The sequence below is a fragment of the Leucoraja erinacea genome, chromosome 9 (assembly GCF_028641065.1).
Source record: "Leucoraja erinacea ecotype New England chromosome 9, Leri_hhj_1, whole genome shotgun sequence".
NCBI classification, from domain to species: Eukaryota; Metazoa; Chordata; class Chondrichthyes; order Rajiformes; family Rajidae; genus Leucoraja; species Leucoraja erinaceus.
The window spans coordinates 52,340,569-52,359,061 of NC_073385.1; the positions used below are offsets into that span (position 1 = coordinate 52,340,569).

Genomic DNA, 18,493 nt, shown 5'->3' on the forward strand with positions numbered 1-18,493 from the left:
GTGGATAATTCACCACAGTGCATTATCCCCACTGTCCATGTGCCACTCATATCAATTTAGACACCCCTCTCCCCTCAATGCCTGTGCAACAGTCCCTGCCTCACCGCCCTTCTTCTGTTTGATGGACTGAAGCTCGTTACGACATTTTAAAGCAAAAAAGAATTGGCAAATAAGACTGTATGAGGTCAATGTTGGAGAAATGTCTCGTTTCCAAGTCAGAATGTTTTAATAAATATAATTCCTCTCTGCTATTATTGTTAACATCGCCCCGATGTTTTCTCTCAGCAGACGGTGCAATCAACACTAAATAATTTGTTTTGGTCCTGCCGTTTAGAATACACGTAAGAGGTTGGTTGTCGAGGTGAAATGTGCACAAGAGGTGTTTTAAAAATGATCTGGAATACAGTCTGGGAAGTAGGCTCCAACACCATCTTCCTGTCAGAACAGGTTCCCCTGATGTTACGCTCTTGGAGGTCACCCAGTTATCAGTCCAGACCATCGCACACTGAGCCTCTCACTGGGATTTGACTTGGTATCAGCCTGAGGCTGTCGAGGTCGTCACAGAAAGTCTACAAAAAACAGATATGAAAAACTGGAAAAGGGTCAGAGAAGGGTCCAGAGGCATGGTTAGACCCTGGTGTGCCTGCAGGTCCTGGCAGCTCCTGAGGTGGTGGCTGAGGCCGAGGCGGACGGAGGCTCATCGTCCCCTGTGTCGCTCTGATCATCCTTGTTCAGTCCCTGGCTGCTGATGTGGCTCTGGAGGGCGGCAGGTGTCAGCCATTCCTTGGGGAGGCAACTCTGTAGGAAGGGTATACAGGAACTGAAGTAAGCCAGTCGATTCACCCAGCGAGGGATCTCCTTGCCGCAAAGGATCTAGTAAAGAAACAAATGCAATCTGAGAGGAATTCCAAAGATAGATCAACTCCTCCAGTATAAAAGCAAAGGAACAATTCCTGAATGGTCCAAACCCGAAACATCGTCTGTCCATTCGACGTGGAAAGGATGTTTCCATTAATGTTGTGTTTAGTTTATTGTCATGGTACAGTGTTATCCAGTCAGCGGAAAAACTACACATGATTAGGAAAGACTATACGTGCATGGGAGAGTTTAGGATAAGAGGGCACAGCATCAGAATGAAAGGTCATACCTTCAAATGGAGATGAGGAGGAAAATCTTTAGCCAGGGGGTGGTGAACCTCTGGAATTCATTGCCACTGATGGCAGTGGAGGCCAAGTCATTGGTATTTTTAAGGGGGAGATCGATAGGTTCTTGATTAGGAAGGGAGTCAAAGGTTATGGGGAGAGGGCAGGAGAATGGAGTTTTGAGGGAAAAATAGATCATCCATAATTGGATGTGGAGTAGACTCAATGGGGTAAATGGCCTAATACTGCTGCTTTGACATGGTCTAATTCTCTCCACAGATGATTCCTGACCCATGAGTTCCTCCAGCACTTTGTGTTTTGCTCAATTCTCCGAAATACGCTCAGGTTAAAAAAGGTTTGTAGTGCAGGGTTTATGCTTCATTGCAATAAAAACAAATTTAAAAAATGTGCAGCTGCTGTAAATCTGAAATGAATACAGGAAATGCTGGAAATGCTGCAAAATGAGACCTAGTTACATCTGGTGAAAGGGGCTTTGATCTGACATTTTGCTACTAAGAAAGTATTCAGTGCAAGGTAACCACAAAAAAAAATATACATCAGAAAAATGTGCAGCTGCTGTAACTTCATCTCAGAGAATGAATGAGCTTCCAGAAAGGTGCTGGAGGCAGGAAATGCTGCAAAATGAGACCTAGTTACATCTGGTGAAAGGGGCTTTGATCTGACATTTTGCTACTAAGAAAGTATGTGGCAGTACAGTGCAAGGTAACCACATCATTAAAAAATATATACATCAGAACTTTAACTCTACTCAGTTTATCACATATGTCGCTTTATCTGTTGTGGATTACTAGCAATTTTGTTTTGTTTTTATTTATGACCTTACAACCATCTGATGTAAACCATTCATTACTTAGTAGGATAAGTTTAGTTACTAATTAGTGTTATAGTGTCTAGTTTCGTTTAGCTTAGTTTAGTTTAGAGATACAGTGTAGAAACAAGCCCTATGACCTACCGAGTCTGCACTGAACAGCGATCCCCATTGCACACGCACACACTACATAATAGTGACAGTTTTTTTTCTGTGGATTGGTTATTTCCTACTAATCAACTGTAATGCTTGTTAGTAGTTGCTCCGCCTAATGTGCGATTCATAGTACCAAGAGCTTGCTTATGTAAGTCAGTCTGAGTAGCTGCTAGTTACTGTAATGTCCTGCAGACCGTTGATATAAGTGGACTTTAATAAACATGTGTTGTATCTTGCTGTGTGTCCGACTCGACTCATTACATGGTGTCAGAAGTGGGATACACAAAAACGTTTTTTCGACAAATCCAGTAAGCCACATAAACCTCTCACCAGTGGACGGACAGGTGGTTCGCCTCCAGACCAGCAAGGGCTACGGCTGTCTGGGTCACATCCACAGCCCTTCCAAAGAACCTTGCTCCTACCTGGTTAATGCGGACGGAGCCATTTACAGACGCAACCGTCAACATCTCCTACCAGTGAAGGAACTGCGTCCTGAGACTCCACATCCAGAGGTTTTGCATTTTGTATACCCACCCACCCACTCGACTCATTACATTTTCTTAAGCCATTTACCCTACAAACCTGTACATCTTTGAAGTGTGAGAGGAAAAGCCATGGTGTCACGGGGAAAATGTACAAAGTCTGTACAGACAGTACCAATAGACAGGATCGAACCCGGGTGTTTGGCACTGTAAGGCAGCAACACCACCATTGTGCCACTCTGCTGCCCTAAGGACTTAGACTGTCTAGGTCTTATAATTTTTGTCAGTTTCAATCCTAAATTAGAATTTCAATGTACAATTAGAGCTCATGGTATTGTGGGTAGGGTAGGGTATGGACATGGATAGAGAACTGGTCGGCTGACAGGAAGTAAAGAGTAGAAATTAACGGGTTCTCTTCAGAATAGCAGGCAGTGACTGGTGGGGTGCCGCAAGGCTCGGTGCGAGTAACGGTAGGTACTCGGGAAATCCGGTAAACTCGTGACGTTTTTTCAACACTATGAAAAATGTCCACGAGTAAAAAAATATTTGTGATGAAAAAAATTGTTACTTTTTACTCGTACAAGCCGCTATGAGACATCCATGAACTCCTACGGACCCGCTCCGAATCAGGCGAAAACTCGGGAGAACTCTTGAATGACCTCGTACAGTGGGACAGGCCCTTAAGGCAGCAGCTCAAATGCTGCGCCACTGTGCCACCCTTTAAATGATCAGTGTAAAATTAGACTGTCTGCAAAGAGTTAATACCGGAAAAAAAATTTGAAGCATCTTACGTTTTGAGTAAAATCTTCCTATCAATGAATTCAAAATCAATGTCTAAAGATCTGATTTCAATCAGCAATAACAAATGAACAATAGTTGTCAAGCCCAGTTAAAATGATGAAGTTACAGAAACACAGGTGTACATGGGATCACTGTGAAATGGATTCAGTATGTCCCATTCCCATTCTGTCTTGGGCTTTAATGAAACTGCTAACAAATTGATGAAGTGGCTACAGGCTGTGATATATTACCCTGGGTAAACTTAACATATGCTTCAAAGGTGTGCACTCCAGGTCTGTCAATGAGCATTGGTAATCTGGCACAGAGAAGAAAGCTGCAACAAAATGAGAAGGAATTTCTTTAGTCAGAGGGTGGTGAATCTGTGGAATGCATTGCCACAGATGGCTGTGGAGGGCACGTCAATGGATATTTTTAAGGCGGAGATTGAAAGATTCTTGATTAGTAAGGGTGTCAGGCGCTATGAGGTGAAGGCAGGAGAATGCGGTTGAGAGGAATAGATAGATCAGCTGTGATTGAATGGGAAAAATAGACTGATGGGCCAAATGGCTTAATTCTGCTCCTAGAACTTAATTTACAAATATTTGAAGACATAGGTTCGATCCTGACTATGGCTGTCTGTCTGTACAGCTGTCTGTCTGTCTGTCTACTGTGGCTGTCTGTCTGTACAGCTGTCTGTCTACTGTGGCTGTCTGTCTGTACAGCTGTCTGTCTGTCTCCCTGTGGCTGTCTGTCTGTACAGCTGTCTGTCTGTCTCTCTGTGGCTGTCTGTCTGTACAGCTGTCTGTCTGTCTCTCTGTGGCTGCGTGGGTTTTCTCTGGGTGCTTCGGTTATTCCAAAGATGCACAAGTCTGTAGCTTGGCAGTCAATTGGCTTCTATTAGTTGTCCTTGCTGTGTAGGATAGTGCTAATGTACCAGGTCATCGCTGGTCAGCATGGACTCAGTTGGCCAAAGGGCCTATTTTCATGCTGTGTCTCTAAAGTAAAGACTAAGCCTATGAAGGCCACTTTTTTTTAGATGTGGAATTTAAGCACATGGTTCTGGGCAAGTGATTCCGAGCTCGAGCTGCAAGTTTGCTAACATAACTGTTATGGTAATGATTGCTGTGTCGATATGTATTCCTTCCTTCTAAAGGCATAATGTAGAGTCAGAGAATCAAACGGCCGAGAAACAGGCCTTTCGGCCCAACTCGTCCATGCCAACCAAGCCCCGTCTAAGCTAGTTCGATTTGCCTGCATTTAGCCCTTATCTCTAATCCTTCCATATACTTTTACCTGTCCAAATTTCTTTAAAATGTGGTTATTGTACCTATTTCCTCTGACATTTCAATCCATTTATCCATCACCCTCAGTGTCAAAATGTTGCCTCTTAGGTTTCTATTAAATGTTTCCATTCACCGTCAACGATGGCAGTCTCGCCAACATCCTGTCTGTCTTTTCGTCTTTTTTGTTATTTTTAGTGTGTTTTAAAAAGTATGCGTTAATGTCCTCTGGTTTGTTTTATGTGGGGGTGGGAGAGGGGGTCGGAGAAAACTTTATTCAATCTCTTTCCTTGCCGGAGATGCAAATGTTTTCCGGATCATATCTCCAGTCGTTCTGCGGCCTAACACCATGGAGTTGGCCGCCTTGCTCGAGACTGACTTTGAGCCCCACCGCGGGGTCGTGGACTTACCATCGGAGCCTGCGACCCCTTGCCTGGGATCGATGCTCCAACCGCGGCCTGCAGATTTCACCATCAAGGAGCTCACAGTCTCGGGTAGAGGCTGATGTCGGGAAGGTCCAAAGTCGCACGAGGTTCGACCAGCCCTGACCCGGGGTCCGATCGTGCGGCGCTGGGAGCTGAGATCCCCCTGATGCGGGAGCCCGATCGCCCCGATGCGGGGGGCTCGACCGCCGGTTGCGGGAGCCAAGATCGCCCCAACAACGGAAGGTTCGAGTGCACCGATCGCGGGAGAACAAAGAAGGGACAAAGATTGAACTTTTCATGTCTTCCATCACAGTGAGGAATGTGGAGGAGTTGCTGTGGCGGATGTTCATGATAAAAATTAAAACAATTATTTGGATGCCTTGTTACTCTTTATTGGTATGACTGTATGGCAAATCAAATTCCTCGTATGTTGCAAAACATACTGAACTAATAAAGTACTATTATGAAATCTATGGCTAGTTCTTGATTCACCTACCCTAAGAAAAACACGCTGTATGTTTACTCTACCCATTCATGATTTTATACACTTCTATAAGTTCTCCCCTCATCCTCCTGCATCTAAAGTCCTAACCTGCCGAAGCTCTCTCTCTTCCTCATGCACTGATGTCCTGGCAACATCCTGGTTATTCTTCAATGCACTCTTTGCAGTTTAATGACATCTTTCCCAATGCAGGGTGACCAGATCCAAACATGATATTCCCCCAGCGTGCATGCCTTTAAGTGGCATCACAAATACCCCAAATCTACCAACTGCAATGCCAACAGTGCCACCTCTCATCCCTCACCTACATGTTGTTCGACGTGGTACATGCAGACAAAGGCAACTTTTAAGTTGACACCATTCACAATGGAATTGAGATGAGAGTGAATTGAAGCAGTGCCAGATCAGTGCAGGCTTAGAGGGAGAGTGGAACTCCCATCCTCGTAGGTTGATGAAGTAAGGACACTGGTGAAGGCTGCAGGAGTTTGCCTGATAGAATATTCTGGCGTTTAGACAAATGAAGGAACTACTCTTTCTGTGGTTGGCATCAATTTGCCACTAGCTTCAAAGGTTCAAAGGTTCAAAGATTCAAAGGTCTTTTATTGTCACGTGTACCAATTAAAGTGTAGTGATATTCGATTTACCAAACAGCCATACTTTGCTTTAGACTTCAGACTTTAGAGGTACAAAGCGGATACACCGAGTCCGTGCTGACCAGCGATCACCCTGTACACTAACACTATCCTACTCACGAGGGACAATTTACAATTTTACCAAAACCAATTAACCTACAAACCTGTATGTCTCTGGAGTGTGGGAGGAAACCGGAGTATCAGGAGAAAACCCATACGGTCACAGGGAGAACGTAAAACTCCGTACAAACAGCACGTGTGGTCAGAATCGAACCCGGGTCTTTGGTGCTGCAAGGCAGCAACTCTACCGCTGCGCCATCGTGCTGCACCTCAGGGAACTCAGGCTCTGTAACATTTAATAGTAAGATTAAACGAGTACTTACCAGTATGAAGTTTGATCTGTATTTTATGAGGAGTTACGATGAGGGATTACGTGAAGAACCCGCCCAGTGCGCTGTTGCGGCATACTTCGAAGCAGCGGTGTGGAATCACAGGATAGGCACAATATTTGAAGTAACATAGTAAAGATCAGTGAGACATCAGTTTTTTAGTTTGATCTATATATTGAGGGTGGGAGCGGAGGGCACGTAATCCCTCATTGTAACTCCTCATAAAATACAGATCAAACTTCATACTGGTAAGTACTCGTTTAATCTTACTATTTGACTTCAGAGTCACGTGAGTGATTCCGTGAAGATTTCAAAGGTCTGTGATTTCAAACCGTGTAACAGTTTTTATTTCACTCACTGCCGAAGTTTTTGAGGGAGGAAGTGTTATCATAATCAACCAATGGATCTGCTTTCACAAGAAACAGAAAGGTATTTGTTAACAATAACAACATAAATAACTCCCCTGAGAAATTAATATTGCAGTTTGTAATATTCTTTCTGCAATTAAATCAGGCTTATCAACGGTTTACAATAAAAAATGTTCTGAACGTCGTTTCCCTGACCATCCTCCCGTATTGAGAATGTGGTCAACCGGGATGTCCATTCGTTCAGCCGCTGATATCAATGCTGCCCTAGTGGAATGGGATTTAAATGTATTATTATCTATTCCGGCAGCTTTCAGTACCTGTTTGAGCCACCTTGAAGTGGTTTGGCTCGTTACCCCGTCTTGGGGTTTCTGTGGTTGACCCATAGGCTTTCCTCTCCCTCTAAGATTGTGGGTTGTGTCTATATATTGTTGTAGATGGGTCACCACACTCAACCTGGACTCTGGTGGGTAGGCCCGGAATCCCACCAGTGAATTGGGCGTTCCTGGTCCATATAACCATATAACAATTGCAGCACGGAAAAACAGGCCATCTCGACCCTTCTAGTCCGTGCCGAAGTCATAATCTCGCCTAGTCCGATATACCTGCGAGTTAGGTTTTTACCAGACCTAGAATGATGAACGTGATCCGTCTGGGGTAATCACCATGTTATCCAGTCTAGTTTTATGGAGTGACTGGACTCTGTGAGCGTATACAAGAGCCATAAGCATGACCGTTTTTAACATAGATTGAGCAAGACTGAGGGATCTGGCTGGTGCCATTCTCTGAGATATGTCAATATCACACCGATATCCCATGCATGGGTATAACTGGGTTTTTGGGGCTTATTATTATAATTGCCCTTCATAAGTTTATCTTCAGTGGATGGGATCCCATGCTCTGTTGTCCTGCTGTTTTTAGATAAGCAGACAAGGCGCTTCATGCTGTATTTACGGCACTGTAACTCACCTTTTAATCATGGTGTAGATCGTCCAGGAACTGCAATACGTCAGTGGTTGAATAGTTTGGTATGTTGTCCCTGCGTCGTGGCAGTATTTTTCCCATGTTTGCTCTTGGTGACTGTTCGCAGGGATGCCGACATGGTGGTAATGGTTCATTTGGATAATCCCAGTCCCTGGTAAGGTCTATTCAAAACCTACACCCAGGAGTTTGATGTTTTTATGGCATGGGTGGCTTATGCCTGATACTGGGTTGAGTCAGCAACCATGGTCCCTAGGGAAATCCATAGGTGACTCCCCACCATGTCGTGATGAACTGGGAACCATGGCTGTGTAGGTCGGTCGGGCACGTTCAATATCTCGGAGACAGATTCCATCTGTATTGCGAAGTGCCCGACTGATGAGGCAGAAGGGAGGAAAGCAAAGCCGAAATTCCCCCTTCCAGCGTGTAGGCATCTATCGCTGCTGCCTCTGATCTGGTTCCTAAGTCACATACATAGGTTACTGGTGATTCCGTCTTGTGCAACCAAATTGATATCTGGCGTTCAAACTGCTTAATACCTTTAGCAGATATTTTGGGTTTGACATCTATTCAATGTTATCATAAATTTTTACCCGTGACGTGGTGTCTCCCACTGTGTTCTAGCTTCCTAGGGAATAGGCAGCTGATAGTTAAAATGTCTTTTGACACACCATTGCCAGATCTGTTTGACCAATTTGTTGCACGATAATGATTTTATGCTCCCCATATGGTTGATATAAGCCACCACTATAGTATTATCAATCCGTAACCGCATATGTACGTGCTGCATTTGAAATGCATATGCTTTTTAACCCAATAGGCGATCACCAATCCCTAATAGTTGATGCCCGGTGTGTGTAGTAACGATGATTCTGAATTAGTCCATCTGTTACCTGTGCTGGATATGGAGTTTAGTTGCTCCCCAGCCTAAAGTACTGGCATCGGTTTTTAATAACCAAGTTGGGATTGGTGATAATAATAGGGCTGAAAACTATGCCAAACATATGTCTGCCCACCACTGTAATTGTGATATAGCTTCAGTGGGTACATTCATGATTTGATTATAGTGACCCAAGCACCTTGACAAAGTAACAGTCATATGGATAGAATTGATATTGAAGCCCAGATACTCCATGGTAGTTAACGGCTTCAATTCTGGTTTATCTGGGCGTGGGATGAACCTCAGTGCTTTAGGGAGCTGTTTCGTAGCTAGAACTGCTGCCACGGCTAATTCCTTTGTTTCCCCTAATATGAGGATATCATCCAATATATGCCATGATTATGCTTGTTTTCTTAATATTTTCATGGCTATTTTTAATGTTTATAATAGTTTAGGGCTGAGGTTAGACCATTGGGAATGCTCTATACTCCCATATTTGCCCTAACCGGGATGTCCATCATCCAGGTAATTTTTTTTTTTTAGGTATCTACAATGATCCTAGTGTATGGGTATAAGATAGTTTGCATCTTCCATATCAATGCTTGCCATAAGGTATCCTTTGGAGATCAGATGTCTGGCAGTGACAAAAACCCGTCTCCATCTTAAAGTGTATATACTCAACAGATTTATTTAGTGATATTAGGTCAATGATGATGCTACATTCACCATTTTTTGTAGTTTTGGTGAATATATTCGATATAAATTCCAATGGTTCATGTTTACTCCCATGATCCGTTTAGTAATGAGCCTTTCTAGTTCAGCTTGACCTTCTCGCTTCTCTTTCTTAGAGGGAGAAAATGCCCTTTGGGCGCATTGCTGAACTGGCGGTAATATGCCCAATTTGAATTCAAGTTTTTATCCACTAATACTGTTGAGTATATATTAGTTATTTGTGACAGCACCCCATGCTTTTATCAACAAGTGTAAATGCCCCCCCCCCCCCCCCGCAGTTAGTAGAACACTCCTTATTTTGTGTAAACTGGGAGGAACCAGACTACCTACCTCCATGTTCATTGTTTTTTCATGAAGGCTTAGTTTTGCTGGTATGCTGGTGCTGTCGGTGGGGCGGCACATTTTCCCACGGCTCCGCTCTGGGCCCCTGTCTAAAAAGAACTTTGGGGGTAATGTGAGGCGGTCGCCAGGCTTTCACCAGTCCTTGTTCGATATTTGCTGGTGGATGCCGAGGGGTGCTGCCAGCTGGGTGTTGGATGCGATGTCCTGCTCGTTCCATGGCCTGCCCTCATGAGGCGCACAGGTTTAGCTGCCTCTCTTCCCGCAGCAGCGGTTTGCATAGCCCCGTATATTTGGGGTTGAGGGCAGGTCTTATATGCACAAATGTCAGTTGAGTGTCCCAAATTTGGGAACATCTTAGGCGTCAGCACACTCGTAGTGCAACGGGATAGTCTCATCCTGGGAGAACCACCTTGGTGATCATGGTGTCTCGCCTGCCAGGTGAGTATGTTCCGTGGAAAAAAAAACGAGCAAAGGCGGTGACATCTTGACCCTTCTGTTAGGAGCTTCAGAATTTGCTGCTTTTAGCTCTTGTCTGCGAGTCTGCTGACCCAGCTGCCTGCAGATTTACCTCTAGAAAGGCCTACTCCTGCAGGGCTTTGTTTGGGAAGATGGTCGCGTGGAGGAGCCATGTAGTGGCCCACGACACCCAGCAGCTCTTCCTGATCCTGCTCCCCTGGCATACTCCTGTTCTCGTCCGCCTGCCCAGCGTTTAAGCCAGCCCAGCCCTGGCCTCCTTAGCTAGCCTCAAAAGAGGGAGCAAAAGAGTGTGCTATAAATTGGAGGAGGCATAGCTCAAACTCCGTTGTTGCATCAATCCCTCGACAAGGGGGATGGCTAGTGCAATAGCACTGGGGTAGGAGTGTCAGCTCCCTTGGCATTCAGCCAGTGACCCCTCGTTTTCCTGGAGGTTTTGTAACTCCATGACCTCCTCTGGCTTGGGGAGACAGACATACTTGTTTTTGCTGTCTCCAGTCTGTTCCAGTATTGGAGGAAGTTGGTTCCTGTAGAACCTAAATTTTTGGTAAGGTTTTGTCTTACCTGTAGTTAGAGGCTGCCTGCCGTTTTTCAGGCGGCATTGTAGCGGTTCCCGGGCGGCGATTCTCCTTGTCAGGAGTCTGCAGGGCTGCCGGTCGGGTTTTTTAAATTTCCCTCCGGTCCGCTGCTGTTAACCAAAACAGCTGTTCAGCGGACCGGTATCAGCGCAGCTCCCTGTCAGCGGTCCGCAGCGTGTGCGGTCCCGTTTGCGCCTATCCCCCTCCACTGTCGGCTCCTTCGCTGGAGTCGAACGGGGGCCGCTTCCTCTGCTGCTTTGCTCCCCCTGGAGCAAAAAACCACAAGGCCCGATTAAGGTAGGTACTTACCTCACGTTCTTGGATTGCGGGAGCGCCCGACTCCCGCTGGCTGTGTGTGCACAGCTGTGCGATAATGCCGCAACAGCGCACTGGGCGGGTTCTTCACGGAATCACTCACGTGACTCCGAAGTAAAATCTCTATTAAAAAAAGAAAAGCCCTATTTCCCTGTGGGATTTGTCAGCAGGGTATGAGAATGAATTGAAGTGCTACAAAATACTGAGGGGTAGACCTGTCCAATAGATCCTCGATAACAATCAGCACAGGAGCACCTCAAGGCTGCGTGCTCAGCCCCCTGCTGTACTCACTCTATACTCATGACTGCATAGCCGGACATAGTGCAAACTCCATCATCAAGTTCGCTGACAACACCACTGTTGTGGGACGTATCACTGATGGGGACGAGTCAGAGTATAGAAGTGAGATCGACCGATTGACCAAATGGTGCCAGCATAATAACCTGGCCCTCAACACCAGTAAAACAAAGGAACTGATTGTGAACATTGGAAGGGATAGGATGGGGACCCACAGCCCCGTTTATATCAATGGGTCGATGGTGGAAAGGGTCAAGAACTTCAAATTCCTGGTCGATCAAATTCTGAAGATCTCTCCTGGTCTGAGAACACTGATGCAATTATAAAGAAAGCACATCAGCGCCTGTACTTCCTGAGAAGATTACGGAGAGTCGGTATGTATGTCAAGGAGGACTCTCTCAAACTTCTACAGGTGCACAGTAAAGAGCATGCTGACCGGTTGCATCGTGCCTTGGTTCAGCAACCTGAGCATTCAGGAGCGGAAAAGGCTGCAAAAGGTCATAAACACTGCCCAGTCCATCACCAGTTCTGACCTCCCTACCATCGAGGGGATCTATCGCAGTTGCTGCCTCAAAAAGGCTGCCGACATCATCAAGGACCCACACCATCCTGGCCACACACTCATCTCACCGCTGCCATCAGGTAAAAGGTAATCAGCAACATCCAGGTTCAGGAACAGCTACTTCCCCACAGCCATCAGACTATTAAACACAACTTCAAACAAACTCTGAACTATAACAGCCTATTGCACTTTAAACAGATAGTTCATTTATGTGTGTATATATATATTCTATGGTACATGGACACATTGATCTGTTCTATATTTATGCTTACTATATTGTGTTGTGCTGTAGCTAGCAAGAATTTCATTGTCCTATCGGGGACACATGACAATAAACTCTCTTGTCTTGTCTTGTAGAGCACTCTCCAGGCAAATCCCTTCGCAAAACGGCAACTGCTCTTTGACTTTCAATTTGTTATCCTGCTTTATCTATTTGCTTGCACAGCCCATTAATTTTCACACTCCCTCTGTCAAGAGCATCCTTTCACTTTTCTCAGCCGCTTCCCAAGGGGCTCTGTTTATAATTGCACTTGGGTCAGAAGCAGAATCTTGTTTCATTTAGCAGCAGCCTCGTAGTTTACATCTTGGCATTTGTCAAAGCCCAGTCTGCGTTTAAGTGCCTGCACAGATCATGCCACAGCAGTCTTAATGTTCTCATTATATCACCTCACAGGGCTGATGGGACAGTTTGGTCAATGTATATGTCCAGCCCTAACTAATTCCACAGATGAAGCTTAGGATAGGAATTTTATTGCCTACTTCTAGAGCTGCAGCCCATGCACCTGTTCTTGGGAGAAAAGTGGAGCTCAGGTGAACATTTTTGCTGCTTTGAGATCTGCAACGTGACAGATTTGATGCGGGGTGGCTAAAAGTTGTTTTGTATCTTGCACGGAGCAACAGATGGTATCATCCGTAAAAGCACAGCCAATATGGGAGCAGTGTGCTTGGTTCATTGCATGTTTTAATGAGTGTGCTTTATGGATGTACAAAGACGGAGCAAAAATGGTTCTCCTCCATCTGTCTCCATCCACCTGCCACCCTTCACCTCTCCCACATTCACCAATCACTAACTGGCCCCTGTCCCACCACTCCCCCTCTCCTCTTTACACTGGCTATCGTCCTGCTCTATTCGCATTCAGGGTTTTTGACCTGAAATGTGATAATGAGATGGAAGATTAGCCATGATTATATTGAACGATGGACCAAATCGCCTCGGATAGATTTGAAATTAGCTCAACGGGTCAGGCAGCATCTCTGGAGAAAATTGGATAGTTGACGTTTCGGGTCGGGAGCCTTCTACAGATTTCCAGTCTGACGAAGGGTCTCGACCCGAAGCATCATCTATCCATTTTCTCCAGAGATGCTGCCTGACCTGTTGAGTTACTCCAGCAATTAGAGTCTATCTTTGGTATAACCCAGCATCTGCAATTCATTTTTATAATTCCAAATTGCCTAATTCTCCTCCAATTTTTCTATGTTTTTATTTTTTTTATTTCTAAGTCAGTTTCTGTCTTTGTTAAATTATTTGGCCAAAATATCCTGCCATGTGGGGCCAGAGTGGCAAGAACCCCTGCATTTAACTGGGGAGCAAATGAAAGACCAGATTGCACTGGCCCTGGGACCCCTCGTACCTACGCCCGTGACTCAGTTAAGTCCCACACTGGAACAGCTCCACATACAGCACGTCTAGAATGGCCACACTCTGGCATTACCCTTTGGAGTCATCCATCACGGACAACATGATTCAGTCCTTAAACTCTTTATTAGACAAATTAGATAATAAAACACATCCCTTTACATGCTGTTTACTTACTAATGAGAAGCCAGGGCATTAGTAAAGGCTTTGTGTCTATCCTCCTGGGATTTCCATAAGAGAGGCACTGCCGTAGATAATTTATTCTGCATTCTTACTGATGATAAATGATGACTGCCTCAGAATTAACTACACTGCAATGGGAGCCTCCAAAGTTCAGATGCTCATGGAAGTTTGATTGTGTAATGCAGCATAATATGTGAGTGGGAGTATTTGATATTAATGAAGTCTTCTGAGATACTTCTTAAACTTGGTCACAGAATCAGGATTTGAGGCACAACCTACGCCTGACCTCCTGATGATATGGCAATGGAGGAGTTTCTATCTTTGGCTCCATATAATGTAAGCAGAGTAGGGGTGGGAGAACAAGATAGAAAAGCAGTGGTAATCAGCTTTCCCTTGTTCCAACTGCAGAGTGGAAGACAGGAGAGTGGAGGTGGGATGCAGGAGGAGAATCCAACTAGCCCGGAAGTGAGTTAGTTGAAAGAAGCCAAGTGTCGCAGGGGCAATAGGAAGCTGCGGGGCAATTGTACATTAAAGGTCCAAAAAAGGTGTTCCCAGATAGCAGGATTTGGGTAAAAATAAAGAACTGCATATGCTGGTTTATTCATTGGCTATATTTAAGAGGGAGTTAGATGTGGCCCTTATGGCTAAGGGGATCAGAGGGTATGGAGAGAAGGCAGGTACGGGATACTGAGTTGGATGATCAGCCATGATCATATTGAATGGCGGTGCAGACTCGAAGGGCCGAATGGCCTACTCCTGCACCTAATTTCTATGTTTCTATGTCTTTGGTGTGTCGGAGGAAACCGGAGCACCCGGAGAAAACACACAGGGTCATGGGGAAAACGTACAAACTCCGTAGTCAGGATTGAACCCAGGTCTCTGGCGCTGTAAGGCAACAACTCTACTGCTGCGCCACCGTGCCACCCAGAGGAAACTTAATCTATAATTAATTTCCACTAGATTCAGGAGTTTGTAAGTAATAAGTTTATCTTTTTAATCCATTTTTATTCTGGTACATTACTTAAATTGAATTGAACTGTTTTCAGATGTTCCTGATTACTGGAGACATTGTAAACAGTTCAAAGGCCTTTGAGGGCAATGAAATGGGATCACAAACAGGATCTTGGATCCACAGCCTGAGGCTTAGTCATCAACCGCAGCCTCTCCGCACAACGGGACACACATGGCAGTCAAATATCTATCTCTATTAATCCCACAGCACTGCAACAAGTTAGTGAAGCCATAAGGTATATACGGTGGCTGCTGGAAGAGACAAATATGAGTAATCACAAATGGCCTGACATTTTATAGGAAAGATAAAGTCAAGCTTGAAAGGGTTCAGAATAGATTTACAAGGATGTTGCCAGGACTAGAGGTTGTGTGCTATAGGGAGAGGTTAAGTAGGCTGGGTCTCTATTTTCTGGAGCGTAGGAGGATGAGGGTGATCTTATAGAGGTGTACAAAATCATGAGAGGAATAGATCGGGTAGATGCACAGAGTCTTTTACCCAGAGTAGGGGAATCGATGGTCCAGAGGACACAAGTTCAAGGTGAAGGGGAAAAGATTTAATAGGAATCTGAGAGGTAACCTTTTCACACATGGGTGGGTGTATGGAACAAGCTGCCAGAGGAGGTAGTTGAGGCTGGGGCTATCCCATCATTTAACAAACAGTTGGACAGGTACATGGATAGGACAGGTTTGGAGGGTTATGGACCAAGCGCTGGCAAGTGGGACTAGTGTAGCTGGGTCATTGTTGGCCAGTGTGGGCGAGTTGGGCCGAAGGGCCTGTTTCCACACTGTATCACTCTAGGACTCTATGACATGAGAAAAAATAACCGGATAAAAAATGTTAACCATGTTTCCTGCAATTCATGATGTTATTCCGTGTTGAGTTCTCCATGTATAACACGATAGACTGCCATTCATAGAGTACAGCTCTGTCCTTAACACCATTATCCCATCCAAGCTCATCACCAAACTCACGGGACTTGAAGTCAGCACTTATCTCTGCAACTGGATCCTCGACTTCCTGTCCAACAAACCTCAATCAGTGAGGATATGCGACAAATCATCCTCTATGATAATCCTCAACACTGCAAACTCAAAAACATCTGAAAAGTCCAAGGGATTGATTCGGTTTTGGGCAGTCAATGCATTTTCTGTTACAAAGTAACTGATTATTCAAGAAACTATACAGACCTCAGTCCTCCTATCAGCCTTGTTACCAACGTCAGGTAACTCGGTCTCTGCACCCCTCCTTGCAACTGGATCCTCGACTTAATCGTCAACAAAATACGAGTGGTACGAATTGACAACATAACCATCTGTACAGGAGCATCTCAAGGCTGGGCGCTCAGTCCCCTGCTCTACTCACTCTACGCCCATGACTGTGCACATTTACCGATGACACCACCCCGCTCGCTGTTGGACAAATTACGGATAATGAGGAGTCAGAGTGCAGGAGAAAGATCAATCATCTGATTGAATGATAACAGAATGTCACCTTGCTTTCAACACCTGTCAAACCTAACAGCACATTGTTGAGTTTAAAAGAGAAAGCCCGAGAATCCATATATCTGTGTTTATCAACGGGATGGTGGTGGAGAGAGTCAACAACTTCAAATTCCTGGATGTGCATATCTCTGAAGATCTGTCCTGGACCCAACACATTAATGCAATCCTAAAGAAAACCCATTAATGCTTCTACTTCCTAAGAAGATTGAAGAGTTTTGGTATGTCGAATACTCTCTTGAACTTCTACAAGTGGACAGTAGAGACCATTTTGACTGGTTGCACCTTGATCTGATTCGGCAATTCAAATGCCCATAAATTGAGGAGATTACAAAAGGTGGTGAACACTGCCCAGTCCATCATGGGCACTGACCCCCCCCCCCCCCACCTTCCTATAGGAGGCAGTGCCTCAAAAAGGCAGCCAGCATCGGCAAGGACCCACACCGCCCTGGCCACACACTCATTTCACTACTGCCATCAGGAAGAAGGCACAGGAGTCTGAAAACCGTAATATACAGGTTCGGGAACAGCTTCTTCCCAACAGCCACCGGGCTATTAAAAATTATGAACTCCAAAATTCGACTCCAAACTACAAACTGCCTTGCTTGCATTAGGGACTTCGGGCCTTGTTTTATTTTGCACTATATACAATACAATACCATTTATTTGTTATTTGAACCTCACATGAGGTTCAAACGAAATTTGGTTTCTGCAGCCATACAAGAAAAGAACCAAGACACACACCAACACAATTTACACAAACATCCATCACAGTGAATCTCCTCCTCACTGTGATGGAAGGCAAAGTCTTGTCTCTCCCCTGCTCTCCATTCTTCTCCCGATGTCAAAGTCAAAGCCCCCGGCAGGCGCTAGCAAGTCCGCGGCCATTTAAAGCCGCCCCGGGCAATGTAAGGCCCTGTTCCGGGTCTTGATGTCGGAGCCCCCAGCGGGTGCTAGCAAGTCCGCGGCCATTTAAAGCCGCGCCGGGTGATGTAAGGCCCCGCTCCGGGTCACTTTCAAACCCGCAATTCGAGCGGGAGAAGTCGCCGTTGCTGGTGCCCCGCAAAGCGGTCTCCCACCGGGGACCCGCGAGCTCCCGGTGTCACCATCCACCGGAGTCGGGTCGCAGCCACACGCCACCACAACTCTCCACGCTCCGAAGCTGGCCAGCTCCACGATGGTAGGTCCGCAGCTCCGCAGGCTCCGTGACTTGAGCCCCCAGGTCGTTCCTGTTGGAGGCCGCTCCACGGTGCTAGGCCCCAACGACAACGGAGACCCGACAGAGAAAAGGTCGGGTCTCCATGCAGGGAAGAGATTTAAAAGTTCCCCCCCCCACCCATCCCCCACACATACACATTTAAAAGCCCACTACAAACTATACCCTCAACGGGACAAAAAAAACCAAAAAAAACAGACAGACTGCAGAGGCCGCTGCGACGTCAGTCGCCGCCACCCACCCTATATATTAGATTAATAATAATTTACTTAAATTGTTATTTTATTTTTTTATTTATTATGTAATCTATTGAGTATTGTGTTTGGAAACCTGTTGTGCTGCCGCAATTAAGAATGTCATTGATCCATTTAGGTACATATGACAATTAAACACTTGACCCTGGAATAAATTACGCACCAGCTCCTCTCTAACAATGCACTCACTTTATATATGTTTTACATTGTTTAAACAGTGAGAAGTTGCAGAAGGTGAGGAAGTAATCGGGAGCAAGGAATGGATGATTTACAGGAAATGATAGCTAAAACCCTTGGAAACACTAGGATAGTGATAAAGAATCTGCTTCTTCTAACGGATGGAAGTACGGAATTATATGGCTACGTATAGGATGGTGAGATTATGTATATTCCATTCAATAGAATGTAACTTCTGATTACATGCTCATCGGAAAGATAGGTAACAGGAAGGTGAGTACAAAGAGAAATTCAGCCAAGATGTGACATGGGTCTATGTCTTTTTCTCTTCCTCAATACTTAGAGAATTATCTTACATAGAATAATACCTTTG

General features: G+C 45.2%; 1 protein-coding gene and 1 pseudogene across 1 annotated transcript in view; both read right to left on the reverse strand.

Annotated features, from left to right (window-relative positions):
* Positions 1 to 207: 207 nt before the first annotated feature.
* LOC129700382 (deubiquitinase DESI2) overlaps positions 208 to 18,493 on the reverse strand; it is a 135,693-nt gene continuing 117,407 nt past the window's right edge. Inside the window, exon 5 of the mRNA XM_055640821.1 lies at positions 208 to 873. Coding sequence (XP_055496796.1) covers positions 628 to 873 — 246 coding nt within the window. The 3' untranslated portion in view covers positions 208 to 627. The remainder of the gene's footprint in view (positions 874 to 18,493) is intronic.
* LOC129700614 (U1 spliceosomal RNA) lies at positions 10,220 to 10,363 on the reverse strand (annotated as a pseudogene).